Source organism: Anopheles marshallii, chromosome 3, assembly GCF_943734725.1.
Source record: "Anopheles marshallii chromosome 3, idAnoMarsDA_429_01, whole genome shotgun sequence".
Taxonomy (NCBI): domain Eukaryota; kingdom Metazoa; phylum Arthropoda; class Insecta; order Diptera; family Culicidae; genus Anopheles; species Anopheles marshallii.
Genome location: NC_071327.1, coordinates 49,788,355 through 49,809,288, shown reverse-complemented (window position 1 = coordinate 49,809,288; position 20,934 = coordinate 49,788,355). Strand labels below are relative to the sequence as shown.

At 42.1% G+C, this 20,934-nt stretch overlaps 1 protein-coding gene across 1 annotated transcript in view; it reads right to left on the bottom strand.

Moving 5' to 3' along the window:
* LOC128715862 (RNA-binding protein Musashi homolog Rbp6-like) overlaps window positions 1–20,934 on the bottom strand; it is a 310,737-nt gene that overhangs the window by 72,970 nt on the left and 216,833 nt on the right. Inside the window, exon 3 of the mRNA XM_053810780.1 lies at window positions 336–384. Coding sequence (XP_053666755.1) covers window positions 336–384 — 49 coding nt within the window. The remainder of the gene's footprint in view (window positions 1–335; window positions 385–20,934) is intronic.

The window sequence follows — 20,934 nt, the reverse complement described above, 5'->3', positions numbered from 1 at the left end:
TGGTTGAATTCGTGCTGATTTGTTTGCCGGTGCTTCGGTGCAGATCAAACTCAAACCGGTGGCTGCAATATCTGCATCCAGTCGGGGTGCACACTTGCCTTATGCATGTTGGGCATGAGTTTCACGACAGAAAAGAATGTGCAAATCGGGGCAAATTCTTCACAAAACTGTGCGTACCGTACAGTGCACTTGTACAATCATGCTTCATTTTATGGAAAATCGTTTATTAAATCATTTTTCGTATAAAATTAGTCGAATATTTGTTTAAATTATTCTGCATTCCATGAGGCTCCAAATTTGTGGCTAGTAGAATTATTAAATCTTTATCCTCTTACCTCTGTGCCGGTTGGTTTGTTTGTCAAACATTAGCATCGCATCTTCAATCTGAAATGACAATGAGAATATAACAAATATATTTAAATTAGTTCTACATTTTCTTGGCATGGTTAATAGCTCGTTATACTTTTATGAATGAACAATGTTTGGTTGTTATGGGTTCACTGTACCTAATCATTGACATTTTTTAACTTATTACCGCGCAGTATTTGGGAACACGGACTAGCTTTCTAGAACTTTATGTAAACGCAAATATATCATCTGGTCCAGATGATCTAAATCTTCTGGTCTTCTTCTTTATCGGCACACCAACCTGAAGAGGTCTAGTCCTGCTATTTCTGGCTTTCTGTGACTTTATTTCCCCGTAGCTGGTTAGTCAGTCCTGTGTACTGGGGATTAGTCCGGATGAGATTTTGGTCCGGTCAGTTCATCTGGTCATTACAGTAAATTGTTCCTCAATCAAGCTCATTTAGGTGTTCAGTTCAACATTATGCGGTTTATTTGTTATTACTATCTCCTCGTTGCATGTAATTTCCTATTAGCTCATATAACAAATGTCAAAAGTGGTACTAAAGATGGACTACTGTGAACTTTAAGGACCTACACCCGCATCGCATTTTACAGCTTTATTTCACCAAATAGACGAGCACGGATTGAACGATGGATCCGAAATGTTTACCATCTCTTTACGACAATGACCTAGATTATCAGCTATTCGAAGTTTTCATTGTACAGTAGAACAGAGGTAACAGTGAAGAATAGCTTTCTACTTGGCATAAGAGTTGCGGTACAAGAGACATAAGAGCAGACATACAAACAGTGAGGTCCTTTTGAAGAATGGTCACGAATGTAGCAAGCTAGAGTTGGGAGCAGATAGATGAGGTTAAACCCAACCTTAAACCCTTTTGTTCTTTCCGTAGTTGAACTTGAGGTTTATTGTAATTGGCCACTTCTTGCAGTCAAGCAGCAACAATAAATGAGTGAAGAGAGAGAAGCGTTTTGATACATTCGTGAGGGTTCTTTTATGTGCACCTAGAATCATGTTTAAAGCAAAACGAATGTTATTTCGATCCCTTGTTTAACCATTTCACTGCATTTTTTCAGAGGTTAATTCTAAATTCTGGAGAAATAGCTCGAAAATATGTCTACGAAAAAGAAAGTGTGTAATTCAAGTAATTTTAAAGAAAATACTCCAAACGATTTCAAGAACGTTTGAGGCAGCATTGTGCACGTTAAAGAAATTATTAGTAACATTACTAATAGTGTTAGTTTATCCCAATTGCTCTTATAAGTATGACAGATTGTTTCGATTATTTAAAGAGAATAATAGTAATATCCCTTGACGTCATAGAAATGTGGTCTGTTTTTCTTACCAAGAACAAACTTTCCAACCCACTTTAGCAAATGGGGAAGAAAAAATCAATATCTTTCCACTCTGTCGCATCGTCCGCCACCATTATTTTATATTCCGTTCGGTTCGGTCAAATTTATCCGATTGTTAGCCACCCTACCCTTCGCACCACGAGGATACCCTTTTGACCCCTTTTTTCGTGCAGCTGGACGAACACTTTTGCTTTGTAAAACTTACGGTTCCCTGCCAGCATCAGCATGCCAAACACTTTGGTTTGGTTCTTTAGATAAGTTGGTCAGGCGTAACATAAGGGTACCGCTGGGAACTCCCATTCTCAGTAGTCACCGACCGTTTCCTACTATTTCGACCGGCCGTAAGAAAGCAGCAAAACAAAAAAACACCCCCTCTGTTCCTGAAGAAATTTCAAAAGAAACTCTACTTTGTTGAAGATGCTTTTGTGAAGAGGAACCCCGAATGTACAGGAAAACGAATGAAAGCATCGCCCCCGTAAAACAGGAGACGCGGCAATCGCGAGTGAGTGGCACACGGTCGGAAGAGAAAGGCTTACGCTCACCGAACCAGAAAGCCGAACGTTCAAAAGTTTGCTTTTTGCTCGTAAAGCATTTTCCTAAAGTGATTTCATAAATAATAAAAGTTTTCTAATTATGCGAAAAAGACGATCATCAAAAAACATCTTTAAACACATCGTGGGCTGTAGGGTAAGAAAAGTAAAGCTGTACCAACCGCGGCCCGGTATTTGCCGACTGGACCGTCTTCGGCAGGGTTGGTTCCGAGAAACGGGTACAACAAAAAGCCCAGTTCCGTTCCGTTGATGGGTTCGATGGATGGATGGATGGGAACGGTAACGAATATTATCCTTTCCTTGGAGGTTTTTGCTTTTGACAGGCTACTAACTCCAACACCACTCAACGTTGCTGTCCAGGGGGCGACCGACCGGCGCAAGGTAAACTTTCGCCCTTGACGCTTTCGCCCAGCAAACCGATTGGCCGATGGGCCTGGCCAAAGTATCTTTTGCCAACCACCGAAACAAACGCCCATCATCGGGCACATCGGTTCCAAAGCCGCACACCACCGGGTATACCGGCTGTGGTTAAGCGGAACAGGAAATCAGGCTGTCAGGCGGGCCATCGTCGAAGCGTTCGAAGGGCACGTGTCGGTGGATGGGTTTGTTGGGAACGGAACAGCGGCCGGTAAGTGGCTGTTCGGGTTGGGGCATAAGTTTCGTGAACGAAAGCTCCACTACAATTGCTGCTTCATTTACTCTAGGTGGCAGCTTTAGAAAGTTGTAAAATATAGCGCTAAACCATCTTTGGAATGAGGTACGTAAGACGTCAAGTTTAGTTCTCTTTCAATGTACGTTTGCGGGCAGTATTTGGACCAGCGCATATTGTAGTCTGTTTTATTGGAGTGTATCGGGCAGGTTTGGAGCAGGGACGGGCAGATTATCCTCAACGTTTAACAGCAATTTCAATCAAGAGCTAATGACTCATTTACAGCAATGGCTTAAAATGATTGTTCAATGTATTCGAGCAGTTCGAGATGTTTGAAGATCAAGAGACTTAATATAATTCTTTTTTTTTAATTCTATCTTAACCATATTTTTCTGTATCGTATTTTTAAAACAGAACACAATTAATTTGAATTATCTATTTTGTAGTTTGAAGCTTTCAAAAATATTTAATTTTTTTTAGTTTTATTTTTTACCTGATGTACCAATACTTTTATTATGACTGACTGTTGAATAAAGAACCAAACACTGAACTAAAAGCAATGCCCGATGTTTTATTCTACTTTATCTCGGATCAAAACACCAGCACTTTAAGGCTGGGCAGAACATACACGGCCACTCACTCACACACAACCATACGGTGATCATAATCATCTCGCAGGGCAACACATTCGGATTCGTTTATGATGCTGACCGACGTCGTTCGTGCCGTATCATATTTCGAATCCATTCCGTCGCCCAAGCACCGACCACAACTTTGGCGCCATAGATGCATGAAGATTTAAGCACAACCATATCCACGGGATTCGGGAATCCTAAGCTGAGGAAAAAGGACGTGGGTAATGCGATATTGGCGCGTAAAATCTAGCGCAGATCTTTATGTTTAATTATCGTCATTTGGTGCGGAATTGTGGGAAACAGCTGCGATTAAAGCTAGGGCGCTGCCAGCGCGATTTTTGTTTATAGCTACTGCCTCTAATGTGTCGATTAAAGCAACAACATGTTGGTTTCGATGTTGGGGATCATGGTAGAATACAAGGAACATTAGAACTGTAGGAAAAAGAACGAAGTATTGGCTTTACGGATGGAAAACTAGTCTATAGTATGAAACATCACAATGCAAATTTTGGCAAATATTGAAAATCATGTTTAACTTATATGATTATTATAACCTTTCAGAAAAAGTGAATTTTGTTACAGAAATCAATACTTAACGTGTTTTATTTCAATAAAACCCTCAATTGTTCTAAACCTTATTTGCCACGAAGCAGAAATCCTCCAGAATAATTTTGGAATTCTCGTGGAGCTAAAACTGTCGAGCATAGTCTATCTGGCCGCTGTCCCTGGTAGTCCTGGTAGTGGATAGTTGAGAAGTCTAACATTTAAAATTAAAGTTGATAGCATAATATTTAAAACATAGAAAAAGTAATGCTCGCAAAACTTATAATTATGGTGGGAATACTATTTAATAGTATTCTTGCAATTCTTATTTCATCAAAACTTAATTTCCCAGATTTGGCTATTTAAAGTCTTATGGTATACTAAACGGAATTGTACAAAATCACGCAGGTCATAATATCAGCAGGTTTGAGATTTGAAAGGAAACCATCCTTTTCCCATTGAACCGTTTCCCTGCGCACAGTCTACAGTGCCAAAATGAATGAACGAACTGCTTGTTATCCGGTCGCTGCACACTTTCCGGCGGGTTTTGGGTTCTGCGCTCGTATCTGCTTTTCCGATACCAGACACATACCCACACGTTCATCGTTTAATGTTTCTTTTTCGTTCGCTTCAGTAACATACTAATCACATGCAATGTGAACCCCCACACCGACTGTTACATCGGTATCGTAGTGGAACGTTGCGTAAAAGCCGTTCCCTGCGTTGTTCTACCCGGAAGCGAAAAGAAAATGAGGGACGAAAGGTTGTGGCTATCCGGAAAATGGCTTTGCGGCACGGGATTCTGAGTTTGAAAAAAACCCTTTTCCCCTCGAAGTTGTGTCCATTTGAATGCGAAGTTAGCTAGTGTGGTGACCTCACTTTCTGTTCGTTCCGTTCGGGGGTTTCCTCTCTCGCAATCATTCTTACAGTACTTATCTTTTCCCCGGAAGCATGATTTTTGCTTCTCACAAGGTACCCAGGAGCAGGAGGACTATCCGGCTAGAGAAAAGGTGATACTATTCAATGCATTTTCCGCCCAGGACCTTGGTGTACTCTGCTGCTTGCGAATGTACCCATTAACTGTATTTTCCCTTCAATTTTTTCACCCCTCTCAGACTGCATTGCTGCAATCCCAACGGAGTGAGTATGCGACTGGGTGAAAATATGATACGAAAATGACGCTAGCTTGGTTCCCGGTTGTTGGAGTTGTGGCCTCCGGTGTTGTAACAGAATGTAATATTCCAGCAAATGAGCGTGCCTTGAAGGAAGCTAGGGAGGGAAAAGATCAGGATGCAAAAAAACCAACCGATCGGTATCCCAACTGTAGACAGTTAGTAACGAAAACCTAACAGCCTCCGTTTCTGCTATTCACAATATCCCTGTGCGTCTCCCGATGCCAGCTGACGATATTTTAATCCATTTTACCATCGATTCCCGGGCCAAGTCTGCCGGGTGCTTTTTCCATTATTTTCCACCCAAACCCGCGAGGCACAGGTTCATTTCCCGGGTTCTCTAGGTCGAATATCAGCGAACCGAAGACCTCGCACACCGTAGCCGTAAGGGATGGCCGCAAATGCTCCGGCAGATGATAGCTTAGGATCATCGATTTACTGCCCTCGATACTGTGTACTGCCGGCATTCCGGATTGAGCGAGGGTGGGAATTTGTGTGTGTGTGTGTGTGTGTGTGTGTGTGTGTGTGTGTGTGTGTGTGGGGGGGGGGAGTGAGAATGCTTCCATTAAAATACCCCTAGAGGCATATTTATAAGCCGCTCTATAACACTTACACACACAGGCAAATAGGATGCATTGCGCATGTATGCAGCGTGCATCCGGTGTGCTATCATACGATACGAGTGTGCATGGTGATAGAAAAAGCTTTCGTCTGAAAACTTCAGCTGGGTGTTTTTTTTTTGTGTGAGTCTCCTAACCCAGTAACATTGTACCCTCACTTGATAGAACCACACCGTGCACCCAGTTTGGCTTGTGGCGTTTCTCATCGACGAACACAAAAAAAAACCTTTCCCTAAACGACTATCCTGCTAGTGCGGGTCGTTAAGAAGCGTATCACTCCCGGGGGCGAAGTTTACAAACCAGGGTGGCAGCAAGAGGCGAACAGCATCATCGGTATGGTGAAATTCACAAATTTTCCCGTTCGATCATAATTTGCCGATAAGCGGAAAATTAACCCGAACGTACCGTTTCCATCCACTTCACCACACACTCAAATGCGCTCACAGAGCCATACACGCTGTTTATGGGCAGGATGTAAACGGTGGCACAGGATAAGCATGGTAGCATCGCGATGGAACGGTTGGCGTAAGTGTAAAATATAATTTGTCGAAACAGAGCCTTTCGGTAAAGGCACAAACGCTGCACAGTGGGATAATCGGTTTCCGCGAAGGCAACCGAGCGCGCTAGCAACGTGGTTTAGTTTCGGCCGAGAGCACCAGACAAGGGGCTGCCAATCGCTGGAACGGCCTTCATTAACTGCTACGGGTGGCTTTCGGTGCACTGGGCGCACCCAATCAGCTATGCCGGCCCTTTTGCGTTTCGGAAGGGTTACACGCTTAATATTATAATCTTGGTCCCCGATGAGATTCCGCGATGGGATTCTGTGACTACAGGCAAACGGGATGTGCACGGCTAACGATGGATGGGCTTCCTGAGCGCTGGATATGGCAATTGGAAGCAACGGCTGATGAGCAATTTGAAGGTAGTTTTCACGCTCTCCAACAAACGGTATGTGAACCTGTGAACTAGACGATGCATTCGAGATGGGCGGGCAGATTAAAATAATAATTGTTAAAGCGGTTTAAGTTTAGTGAGGCACGATTATTGAACAGGATAGTTCTGTGAGCGCTCTCTGGATTGTAAAACTACTTTGCCAAACAACTATTCCAAACAAAATAAATCAGATATTGGTTGCTTATAGCAACGTGTACAGAAATTTTATACACTGATAAATGATAATTACGCATAAAATGATTTAAAAGAAGAATTAAATTTCTGACTACAAAATAAAGCATTGTTCATGACTTCTCTAAATATGATTAATATTCAATTAGCGTTTCATCAATTTTACGCCACTGATTGCATCAGTTGTGGTTCGTGGCATCTCCATAATGCTGAACTTTTATTAATGATCTCGACTACCACTGGTGTTTGTTTGGTAATATTTCTTGAAAATTAATTATTATCAACCTACAATAAAAATTATTTTCATCCCGTGCCAATGAGAGCTCGGCAGTGGATAGCTTCGCTAGAACTAGCTCATTACCGCTTTTGTCGGTACGACAAGAGATATTGTTTCCGTTCAGTTCTTTGACTGGACGGGTTCATCATTCTTTCTGCACCTGATTTCCCGATCGTTTCAATCGGAGTTTTATGTTATCTTCTGTTGGTTTAGTACGTAATGAATGGGTTTCGCGTAATTCGAGCTCTTAATTACTGAGCAGACGCAGAACATTATCTTTCAAACAGCACCTTTCGCTGGGGGCCGCTTCTGTTTTCCTGTAGCTGAATGAAATGACGAGCCAAGTGGATGAGTATAATGGAAAGAGGTGCAGTATAAATCATCTAATTAACCATCCGTGGACCGTCACGAGCAGCCGCTTACAGATAAGAGAATCTCTTTAAAAATATTTCAATAAACATTGCGCAAAGAATAAACTTAGCCTCATTATTTCTCTCCGAGTGGAACTTTCGATAATCTGCTTGGTAATATATGGCTGCATCCGAAGATTTTCATCATCTACAGCAACAATATAAACCATTGCCCAAGAATAAGAATACGAGCTCGACAAAGATGACGATAGCAATCAAATGCAACAAGTTTTCCGGGTAATAAATTTATCCACCACCATTTCAGCGCGATTTAGGCAAGGCCTTATCCAGCTCACGCTCCCAGCCGCTGGACCATGGTGGAAAACTATTGGCATTCTTTTCGAGGTCAACCCAACGGGAAGCATCCGGTCGTGTCGCCCCGTTTTCCCGGACCCCCATCATAGGCGCCGATCATCAGCATATTCCATTCGTTTTCGAGGCTCATTTGGAATTCGAAAGTCATTAAACGGAACGGAGTAATGAAAAATAAATTTCCCTGCACACAGCCACAACCGACACAACAGCGGTCGGGTTAGATTTATATCTTTACAGGCTGTGTTGGCAGGCACCGGTTGCTGCCGCTGCTGCTGCTGCTGATCCAAGGCTTCAGTTAGAGAGTGCCATAGAGTGGGAAAACGATCAACCCGCACCAGGCGGGAAAAGGTTTCTGGGAAATGAAATAAATGGTCGCCAAGAAGCGCCATGACAGCAGGGCAGGAAATCAGAGAGGTTTTTATTGGGATCGCTTATTAGAGAGCAACAATAAAACATGCTCTTTCGGGTGTGGAATAGCATCGGATAGGGTAAAGGATAAATCATTTAGTTCGCTTGTAAATTGTTTCAGCAGTTTCGTTGTATTGGGTTTTCAACAATATGAAGATGAAGGAATTTCAAATGAAATTTAAATCAAATAGTAACTAAATTTAAAATAAACAATAGTTCATGTTAAGAAATCAAGATATAGAGCAATTTTCCTGTCAGTATTAATTGAAATCTAAAAAAACCCTTCTATCGATGTCACTGACCAATTGCTAAAATGCTGGCAACTGGCGACTGATGTTAAAATCTGTCATTAAATTTGATTCCATTTTAACGGGTACAAAACGTGTTGTGATTTAAAGCAAATAAACCAAAACCTAAAGCACCCAACGTTACTGCCACAGTCCTTCTTACTCGTTCGTCTCGTGTTCTCAATGCTAGGCCTTAATAAAACGTTCCTTTAACTAGCGGCCCTTCTTTTTACGGACTTCACCGATACGCAGTTATTTCATTTCCCACTGTTTGCGCTTGCTACAAACACCAAACAACACCGAAAGCAACGGCAAGCTCTTAAAAAGATTCCGATGTTCGGTCGAGTCGCGTCGCGTTTGGGCAGGCGTTTGTGTTAGTGTCTCCCGGTTGGTGGAATGTTTCGCTGTTTCTGCCGACAGCCAAGGCTAGTAGTTGTTATGCGAATGAAATCTGTTTTAATCAGCGGAATTTAAATAGTCAATTTAAACTTTCCCATTTACTTTCTATGTCTGTTGAGCCATGCGCTTTGCTTCGTTTTGTTTCTATCTGTTTTGGTAGTTGTCTTCTTTGCCAACCATTTTTAGCACAACCTGTGTCTATCGCGTTTGCGTGTATGTTAAATGTTTGTTGTTTAATGGTAAGTTTGTGTATGTGTGCCTTTTATGCTCAATCGCGTGTAGCTCCTCTTCCCTTTTTATTTTGTGGAATCGGAAAACGATAAACTGAGCCAGCAACAAAAGACACAGCATTGGGAAAGTTGTCAGCTTTGCAAAGTGAAATGGTGCTGTACAGTACGATTGGTACAGAAGGAAAACAAAACTTACTTGTTTTGCGAATGGCAGAGCAAAAGGCGAATGGACTGAAACAACTTACACAAGCACCGGTGAGATGGAAATTAAAAACTTATACAATTTAGATGAAAAGTTGTTGTTTTATGGAAAACTGATTGAGACTACTGCCACTCAAACGAGGTCGAAGAAGCTAGGTCGTTTTACTCAGGTGCTTCCAAACGAATTTCGAAGTATATTCACAAAGAGAAGAAAAAAAACGAATCTTTAAAATTTAGTTCTACATGGCGAAGATCCTCTGTTGGTGCTTAGGGTGATTATTGTCACTTTAAAAAATTTGTAACATTTCCGATAAAACCTGTTTATTAAGTGTTAAATCGATCGTTTATCGTGAAGCTTTTCTCTTCCGATATATTTTATACTTTCCGAGAAAAAATCCATCTTTTCAATCACCAACGGTCATCGCATCACTGTCGCCAATTAGGTACGAATGAAACCTATCCATCCATCGACGCGATCATTGACAGGGAAGGAAAAATGGTGTATGCAGTTTCCCTGGAGCTCAACTTTTCTTGAGTAGGAAAGTTTCACTATCCCATCATCCTTGCACTGCAGTTATTGCAAAAACCCAGCAGCAAAAGCAAGCACCCAAGAACAGAATGATTCAATATTGTTTATTGTCTGCTATTTTGCTTTCCATTAGAAGTTAACTTTTCTCCCATGGCGTTGTGCAAGTTTTTGTTGTTGTCTGCACTGCCTACGATTGTAAGCTGCCATTAATGGTGTAGTGGCAACTACCACCTACACAGTTAGCCACTTCAAATATCGTCCAAGACAGTGGAAGTTTTTTGCAGGAGAGGTGTAAAAGAAGGAAAGAAAGAAGTTGAATAAAGAAAGCGAAGGAAACTGATCTAACTATCCTATCAGTTACATCTTGTATCTCGAGTGGATGCCGCATTGCTGTTTTGTTCGAGCAAATTGATAGTATTTCCTTCTCTTCTATTCTGTTGGATATTGGAAAATTAGGCGATAAAGGAATAACTCTGCCTTTTAGATTTCACAAAAAAAATCGAGAAAATAAAACTATTTTGCTGTAAGCTTTTAAAGTTTTGATTACCTGCATTGAAAATGTTCGTAGTTGCAAAATTTCAAAACTCAAAACCGGTTCAAAAGGAACGTAGTTGTTTGCCGTTGTCACTACCAGGGAACCCGGTATACGTCTTAAAATATATCGATGTCATATTTTAAGGCTAGTAATTTATTTTATTTTGTCGTTTTCACACCTTTCGCCTTCACATGATATGGGGTCACCGAACAGTAGGTTGTAGGAAATATGGCAACAGTTTAAGATAGATAAAACCATTGGCCCTAACCCGTCGTCGTTTCACAAATAGGGGTTTCCATTTACGCTGTACCTTGCCGCACGATGAAATCTTACTTGGCTGCAGATGACAGCAGAAAAAGGAAAGGAAAAACAACAACAAGAAATTCGTGAAGTAAGTGTACGAGAACGGTGGGTGTCGTCTTTTCCATTTTTCCGTATTAAGAATAATGGAGCTGTTTTTCGGAGAAATGTGCAGATGTTATGTTACTCTTCGGTTTTCTTTCCTTTTTTTATTTTGCCAGGGGGAAAAATGGCCGTTCTGCACGTGCTGGAGGAGTAAATAAATTTTCACCGAATTGCCACAAGATTTTCCAGCTGCACTTACGTGCAACTGTCTGGTTGCGATGAGTTAACGACACTGTTTCGGCAAAAAAACCGGCGAGCTCCTATCTATGAGTTGCCGCAGGTAATACGGTTCCAGCGCAAAGTGACACTACTTACCCATTTCTGGGTGGCCGTTTCAAGGTGGGAAGCCTTGCACGTTCGGAACAATTCTTTAACGCATCATACCTTTTCGCGCTCGGTTGATTGAGCCGGAAAAAATGGAAGCGTTCATACACGGGGTTCGGTGGCGACAGACGAGTCTTACCGTGACAGACAGAGCGCGCGTAGCGCCTCAGTTTATTATGGAGGAAAATTTATAACGCCTTGCTGAGTGTGCACCGAGGAGGGCAAGTGAGAAATGGCGTTCAATTGTAGTAACATTTCTTAACCGTTTGCCTCGAAGGTACCACTAAAAATGAATGAAGTGAGATTTTCTTTGTAAGTTCATTTTTTTCCATCCTCCTACCAATCCATCCCTACCAGCGCTGTGAAACACGCTGCGAAGAAAGCATTTAAATCTTCCCAGTTTTTTGGGACGAGAAACGTAAAAGATGCACGTAAGTGTGAATAATTTTCACTCCCTTTTGCCTTGCTGAAACGCAGGAAAACCCGTGCTCATAACTTACCAAGCGCGCTCGCTAAAGGTTATCACAGGTGCAAATTTGGAGCAATTCATCCTAAGGGCTCGCACAAAACGCGATTCCACAATGGTGTACACCCCGGGCTTCCGAGTTGCGAAGCGCAAGCGTGTTACGCAAGCTCCAATGAGAAGAAAAGCCAGTAGGACGATCTTAATTGTATGTAATTTTTCATCCTTCCGATAGTATTTGCGCACCGGCAGTAGGCCGGCAGTGGATTTCATTTCGGGTACGGCCGTCGGGATCAGATCGGTTCACTTTTTCAAACAGGCGCGTATTATTTTTTGTTGTTTGTTCGGTTCATTCCACCACGGAATGGTGTGAAGTTCTTGTGAAGGTCTTGGAAGTTTGTCAGGTGAGGGAATTTTTTTTTGTTGAAACTCAACCGTTTCGCTTACTTTTGAATGGAGGTTGTGAAGCAAGTAATTTTTCAAAGGTGTGCTGAAGGTTTTATATTTTTCCGAGGATAGGTTGGCTACCTAATGCGTGATGATAAAAGTTCCACAGCGCAAAATATATTTATTTCATTTGCGTAAAGTGCACCTGAATGAAGGAATGGCAGGTGTTAGCATGGAGAGCTAGTGCGCTTGAGTGCGGGCGGTGAACTGAAAATAATTTAGAGCGCTTTTTATAATGTGATAGATGAAGAATAGCTGAAGGTTTTGTAGCACGTGCGAAAACACATGAATGGAAAATGAATAATACTACTACGATTAGATACGTATGACATAAAGGTAGGTAAGCGTATCTACGAAATCGACTAAATTTTCACCAATCTTACGTCAAAGGTCATTCGGAGGAGTGTGGGTATTATTGCATCTGTCAATAAGAACAAGATTATGGATAGGGAAACAATAGTGCTCAACCCTGAACTCCCTGTGGAAGATACCTACAACTCATAACACTACAACTACTACATAACAACAAAATGGTGTTATGTATTGCGAACTACTTCCGAACGATTAAACCATGAGTTGAGATCGGCCGTACATAGCATATTCGTTTGAAAGCGATGTATTGAAAAAAAAACGACCAAACTGTGAGTCTAAACACGAGTCACTTATATTCAATCACAACAATGTTCGGCCACTTGTTGCTGCTCTAGTAAGAACTTAAATGCAGAATTGTAGAAGGAAAGTTCTAAAATGCCTATTGCCCAGACTCCGCAAAATTCGACTCGCACTTGATTAGATTGTTAAATAGCGCTCTTACACGAATACGATATTACTTAGTTGAGGAAATTACGTACTATCATAATAAGTCGTTGGGATATTGAAGAGAGAAATTATTTTCTTTCTCAATTTAATGATGATGTATTTGCCGTATTATCATCGCCAGTTGCGTTGAGTAGTGTACAGTACGTGCAAAGTATTTCCTCCTTGTATTTTGTCTTAATCCGTGTATACTCGTTTGAAGTGAGAAATAATATTGGTGTCGATTATGAAACGTTACAGAATGTCGCGAAAGCTTGAGTTGAATTTCATAATAGAAAATCTTAAGAACGAAATGTTTGTTATACATTTTCTTCATAAAGAAAATAGAAATAATATTAATAAGAATACTATAATAATAAAAAAAACATAAATTGACTTGTCCACCCAAGTGTAAACAGCTTTTATTCTTTGATTTAGTTCTTCTCTTGGCATTCCTCGTGAAAAAAAACGACAGGAACATTTCATTAGATCATTCCATTTGTATTCTATTGTATGTTTCTCCCTCCAATTGCTCGCCGAACAATGCCAGTTCATTAGATCAGGCCAACGAGTCAGCTACAATCCGTCCGAAAAAAAAAACGATTTTGACTATGACCAACTATCGTTCGGACGACAGCGGCAAACCTCAAGCAAGTCAACAGCATGCAGCAGCAAATGGATGGATGAATGTGCTTGTGGTTACTGCTGAAGGTTGTTGATAAATGGAAAATCCCCTTCCGAACCTGAAAGCACCATACAGGAGAGCAAAAAAAAAACCTACACTAAATACAACTCCATTCTCATGTGCTTGCCCATATAAATATATATATGTGTGTGTGTAGTCAAAAGAAAAAGCTTAAATTGATTTCATAGCATAACCAGGCCAAAAAAACACACACAAAAACGGGAACAAAATTCATGACATGAGCATTTTCTCGTCCTTAAAATAAAGTCCTCAAAGCTCTTGAAACCGCACACACGGATAGAGCATCATCTCAGCGTATGTGAGGTGGAAATGAAAAGAAGAACCATTGCATCACACAACTTTCGCAGCAGAGCTCAGGTATTAGAGCACAGAGCTATGTGGTTTAACTTCGCTCGAATGTAAATGCACTTCCGAGATACACGCAGGATGAATGGGACGGATTGTCACTGGGTCGGAAAAGCGACGGCTGACCAGGAGGCTCCCGTGCATTCACATGTCATCGGATGCGCTGGTGGTGTGCGTGACATCGTCATCCGCATGCCCGATACCAACAATCCGAATACGCGCTCGAACACGTCGTAATAAAATGAAACAAATTTGAATATTTAATTAAATCCCTTTCAGCCATTTGAAGCCTCCAGCATTGCAAATGCCATCGGGAGCAAACACTCCATCATCGTGTCCCGTGAGGCGCATGGATGACGAGCGGCTGTGATGACCAGCGGGGCCGGGAAGTTATGGTTGCATTGCCATTTTTGCCAACTAGTACCCGTTTGTGGAATCACATTCGCTGCAGTAGCATTCCGTTGTGTTCATTTAAAGGAGACAGATCGTCTGCCGTTGGCAATAGGGTGAAAACAAAACCCCAAAAAAAGCGGAAGCAACGAACTTCGTTCCGGGTGGACAGCCAGGAACAGGATTTTGCGGTTATTCAAACGAGCTTCACGAGGTTTGAAGGCTATCGAATAACCATCACTCTTTTTGGAAGAGGCCATTGGTTGGTTGCCCCGGGACGATTGGTGCCCGCTGGCACCAGGGTCTTTTCGACACAGTCTCACCGATGACAGGCAATCAATCATTTTCCAGTCCCCGTTTGCAAAAAGCCAATCTCGCCCGAATGGATGGAAGGGAAAGTGCACACGGTACAAAGCTCAGGTATCAACGCTGTTAAACTGAGCCAAAGCGCACGAAGACGGGACGGTTGCAGACACCGGCACCTGTATTGCAAACCGATCCATCCGTCAGCATCTTGTGTCTTTGCTTCGAGGCGGCTGGTGCGTAAGTGCAGTGATAAATGGGTGCAGAATAGGAAAGGCCTATCGTATGGTGGCAGGTGTGCAAGACCCGGTAAGACGAGATGAAACGTGAAACCGCACTGAAACTAGTAACTACATTTTGATGTGGTTTCAATCAACCTCAACTGACCGACCGAAAGATCTAACCGAAAGGCTGGGCATTAGACGCATCGGACGCTTCCACTGGTTGACAGCAAAATCCGACCCAGTAGGGTGTCATCCCCTACGGGAAATAGGTTCATTTACCCGGCGGTGAGGGTAAGGCAATGAATTCAATTTCGTTACTCAAATGATCCATTAATAATTCCTTTCCATTGCAGCATGGGCGTACGAAGGAGTTAAGCATACGAGCCATAAGAAGTAATAGTTGTAACGAGCAAAGTGTCGATTTAATCAAACCTTCATCTAAATTACGAATTCATAACTTGGTAGGTATGGTAGATGGTAAAATTCTATCCTTAAATTACGGTATAAGGTTCTCATTTCTATCCCAAGGTTCTGGAAAAATCAAAAACCAATTCAGTTACAAACAAATGTGACATTGATGTCGAGAAATCGTAACAAATAAAACATAAAATCTTTTCCACAAGAATTGTCGCCCTGTCCGTGTCATTTTTTGCGTTTTGTGGTGGTCCGAAAGAAAAAAAAAATAAGGCAACTCACAGACACACATAGACGCTAAGCCATAAAAATATCGTTAGGATATCCTTACGCGTACAAATTCCATTCCACACGCGCGCTGGGAAACCATTGGAACCGAAAATTGAGAATGAAAAACAATTTCCATCCGCACTTCATCCAACTCCACCACATCACACATGGAATACGACAAAAAAAAAACAATACCCATCGCCTTGTTGCAAGAAGTAAAAAAGACAACAACAAAATTTGCACGCAAAATCGTTTTACGATCGCAAGCACAAACACACGATTGAAGTAACAATTCCGGGCACAATGAATTCCCGGTGACTGCTAGTGCATGTTATTTCCTATGGTCTTCCCCTCGTTTTATTCGTCGCTTTTTTGACTACTACGATTCAATTTGAACCAAATCTTTGACGGGGCTTCCTGCGGTGGTTATGGTTAAAGCGGAAAAATAAATTTCCAACCAACACACACGCGTTCTTGCGGTACAAGAAGCTGCACGCGGTGACATGCTTCGGTTGTTTTGTCGCTTTTGTTCTTAAAGGGTACCATAAGACGACGAATGCTGACGGTATTGTTTGGGGGCGATAGAAACATGAACAATAAGTGAAATTGTTTTCCAATCTCTTTAGTCTTTCCTAACAGAAGTTACCATTTTTGTGCTGGTGTGTTTGAAAGACTTTTGAAGCGATATTCATGCCATTAATCGTTTGTTCATTTGTTTGATGTGTGTCAAACAATCGAATAGGGTGCGCTAGGAAAAGCATAATTTCAAAGCGAGAAAAATGGACGCTCTTTGGTGAATAATTGGACGTTTCAATCCACTTGAACTCTGGCCTAGAAGTGTACTAAAGTAGATGATTAGAAAAATAAAGTGAGCTACTGCCTTTTGGTCGTGCGTTGTGCACTGTTGTCATGAGAACGCTCCTATTCTCCCACTGAAGTACACTTATAAGCCAACTTACATCGGCAAATAAAATAAGGTGTGAAGTATGATTCAGGACACAAAGTGATTTCTTGCCCTTCATGCGCGTACAACGCTCAGCGTATAGATATCCCATCGATGTGTCGATCCAATTCAGAGGGAGAAAAGGATTTGCTAGCGATTCAACTTTCCGACTTCAAATCTTTCACCTCCAGCGACAGGTCGGGGCAATCAAGAACCGATAAATTTGTGACCGGTTGGCTGGAACACGAGATGTGTCACAGCTCGATTCGATACAGAAAAGGGGGCACAGATTGCCCGTCAGACTGCGTTCGGTAAGTTTTCGCCATCGGTTGACACGCAAACCGCGATGAAGATACGCACCAACTCGATGGTCATTGGTTTGTTGGCCGTAAGTGAAAACCTTCGTAAATGTCCGCAGTGTGTGTAGGTGTGTGAGTGTGTTTTTTTTTGTGGGTAGGATTGTTTCTGGCACGTGGTGTCAACTCACAAGCCGAATTCGCCTTCTCCGGCAACGGTGTGCCCGAAAGGAGCAGTTCGAGCTGCTGTGTCAAGAGTTTGGATGGGATGACAGAACGGATGCGATACGGTTGACCTGCTGCCGACCCACAACCAGAGGGGTGGCACCCCGGGCACCCGAAACCTGGCCACCCGAAGCCTTTTAAGCATCCGGTTACAGATCGGATTGCAATCGGGAAGAATTGCTTGACGACGAGTGCGGACCGTCAAGGACGAGGTCATTCGAGAAATGAACAAACCAACACAGCGAGCTTAACACACACACACACACAAGTCGGTTGACGTCGGTCTTCGAAAAACCGGTCTGATTATCGGATTGAAATTGGACCGAAAAAAAGAGTGCGATGTTGAGGTGGCGGGTAGCTGGAGAAGCAGGGGCTATGCATGGGTTGGAAGCAAACCAAGCGGCCGAGCAAATGACAGCGAAGGGAAATGGATTTTCCGGCAAACCCGTCAAGAGGATCCGGTTTGTTTCGAGTGACAGTCGTTGTGTCGCGCTGTCTTTATCCGTGTCGGTGTGCATGTGCGATTGTCCGCGTGGGTTGGAAAATAGACTCTTGTTTTCTTCGTGGTACTTTTTTTTTCTTCTGCTTCCCCAAACAGTCCAATAGGATGAGTAAAAGCAACCCCGTCAAGAAACTGTCAATGGTTTGACAGCAGCAAGAAAAGTGCCGTTTGTGTTGTTTAATCTTCCATCATAATATTATCGTGTCGTGATGGTTTTTGCTGCTGCTTTTGTCATGCATTGGTGAGGAAACGTTCCGTACAGTGAATGCATATTTATGATACAGATACCATGATTTGAAGACGATGCCAATCCTATACGATCCATTAGTGTGTGTACGTACCTGCAGAAAGAGAGAAAAGCAAAGGAAAACTATTGTAATTCAACTGGAAAATACGATACAGCATTAAATGAAGAAAATCAATTTTAAAAGCTATTTTGTATCCAAATCCGTCCACAGAAAAAAAAAACATTGATCAGAATCAATACAAGGGACGGCATTAACCTTAACCAGTTTGCCCACCGAATGTCATGAATCAAACAAAGGAAAGAATGGTACACCTTTGCCAAGGTAATGATCATACCCCGGGAAGCATTTGGAGCGGACCGGTTCGGCGAGGGATGATCCCCATTGGGAATATCCAAAACGAATCCTGATGAATATCCCGCTAGTCAAATCAACCCATCAGGGAGTCAATTACATTTTCTACGTCGAACGTGCCGACGTAACCGTCCCCGACGCTGTCCCGTGACAGTGTTGCTATCTATTTGTAGCATGCATTGCTGTGGTGTGTTTTTTGCGTTCTTGCCACTGCTTGCTTTCGTACGATTACCGCTTTGCCTGCAGTATTTTAGCTCACCCTTCGTTACGAAAAACCAACGAAAGGTATCGGTTATTTGTACAGGCACAGTTTTCCGATCGTGTCCCTGGGTTTTTTCCGGGTATCCACGGATTTGTCTTGATGGTTTCTGCCACAGTCGCAAACTGCACCGTACGGCAAACGGGGGAACCAACCGGTCGTTCGTCCGGACTTGTGAGATTCGTAATAAAATTATCCTAATTCCATTTCCTGCCGCTTTCAAGCTCAACCTAGCTTTACATACCACCCCGCAGCCTCCCATTTTGGGCGTGGGGAACTGGCGAATAACAACCCAACGCTAAAATGTTGTATTTCCTTCCCACAAGCATCCGGGGCAACACTAAGCAGAATTGCTGGTGGTTTCTTTCGATGTATGTGTTCTTTTTTGTAGTGTAATCTGCTTGCAAGAAAACCCCTACAACCTTGTTCTAATAGGAGCCGTTCTTCTACATGCTGAAATCAATCCTAGAGCTTGATGGAATCTCATTCCGGAGACATGGGAAAAAAGAAGGAACGAAATCGAGTTTTTTTTTTCCTAACTCCCGATACTTTACTAACCTGCTGGGTGAGTTTAAGTGAATAGGAAAAGTTGAGTTCATTCACTTGGTCGCAATGTGTCACTTTACCGGGCGTTAACATTTTTCCATCCATCCCAGTGCTGCAACAGGAAACGGAATCATAGCGGATACCATAGCGATGGTAACCCGACAACGCAAGCGGTGCAAAGTCACAGTGGACGTTGTGCCATGCTACCAGTAATGACCGTAGTCAGCCAACGGTGATCGGTAATTTATTGGCTTGTTTACTTCACGTTAATCAAGTTGCTCCAGATAATCGGAGGCGTGGGGGGGAAATTTGCTCCATTTACAGTTTGGATCTTTGTTGCTGCTTCACTTTTCCGCTGACTAGTTCCGGTAACGAGTGGTCTTGTCGTATATGGCAGCAAAAAAGAACGCGCAGCAGTATCTTTGATTAAAGGATATGATAAGAGACAAGCTGAAAGGTAGATGTCTAAAGAGACCATTTCAAAAGTGAAGAGAAGTTGCGTATGACTTTGATTGTTTGTTGTTTTTATTGCAGACATATCAAATATTTGTTTAAAATTGCGACCTTGCATTAAATTATCTTTTATTATTTTACTGTTTTGTGATAAAAAAACGGCTTAACAAAGGAGAAATAATCAAATCTAAATAAGGCCAAGCTGTCAGCCAAATTCAATAATAGGCTATTTATAACTAGATGTAGGTGGAACTGTAAGGAGGTTTAGAAGAGATGGCATTCACATTTTACGAATTGCACATATGATGTCTATGTTCATTTGCAGGGTGAATTATAGGAATAAGCAACAGAGGTTGGGAAATAAGTGAATCAGTGAAATGAACGCTACCGATGAAATAGGCTAGCGGTGAAGTTTATTATTGAGCATATCTGAACAACAGCATTCTTGGACCTTCAAGCCAAATAGCCGACGGCTATCCATTTATCGTATTGAGCTAACGACTATTGTTTCGAGGTATTCGATTATTTCTAAAAATCAATCACTGAATGTCTTCGTTATACTCAATATTATTTGGAAATTGAAGAATCTACCTTTAGTTGTTGTTTTTGTATTGTCCAATCATAAGTTAAATCATTTACCAAAACAGTCTGTTCTTGGTACTTGATATGGTAACTTTTTTCATCAATAGCACTAACATCTCTCAAACAAAACATTTATTACACTGCTACACAAGGTAGAAAAATCTACACCAGTGAAGCAGATAGTAAATATTTGGCATCCCATTGCCACTGGTTCATGCTCCATGAAAACACGATCCATTATTTCCCAATAGTTGTACGGGAGCATCAAGAACCTCTCGACACACACACATACACATAAGTACCTGGTCAACCGTTGGCGCAACATAAAAACAAAAATAGATAAATAAATCTCTGACCGACGAGACGATCGTGGAAAAATTTCGAAATTACCCGTAAAATGGCCTTACATTTGACAGGATGCCGGTGGTACTTGGAGCTAACAAACGGTTCGAGCGTTCCGGTCCGGAAGTGTGGTGCTTTTCCCGCGAGTACCGTGGGCCACACCGTCGGGAAAGCTGGGTGGTTTTCACGGCACTCCAAGCGCAGTGAAGGGTAACATTAACGAATGAAAATCGCGTACGCTCTAAAATTCATCGCTAAAGTGCGCGGTCAGCACCATGTAGCAAGGCTCGTGCAGGTGTGTGTTTGTGTATGAGCCGCCCATATATGGCGGGGGAAGGTGCAGATGATGGTGTTGAAAACAGGAAGGAATGTGTGTTCATAAAACCGGAACACGGAGCGGCTAATATAATATGCAAATTATTATCATTACTGGGAATAAAAATTCATAATTTATTTATTCATTTCGATGGTTGCCGGACGTCGTCGTTGGAAAATT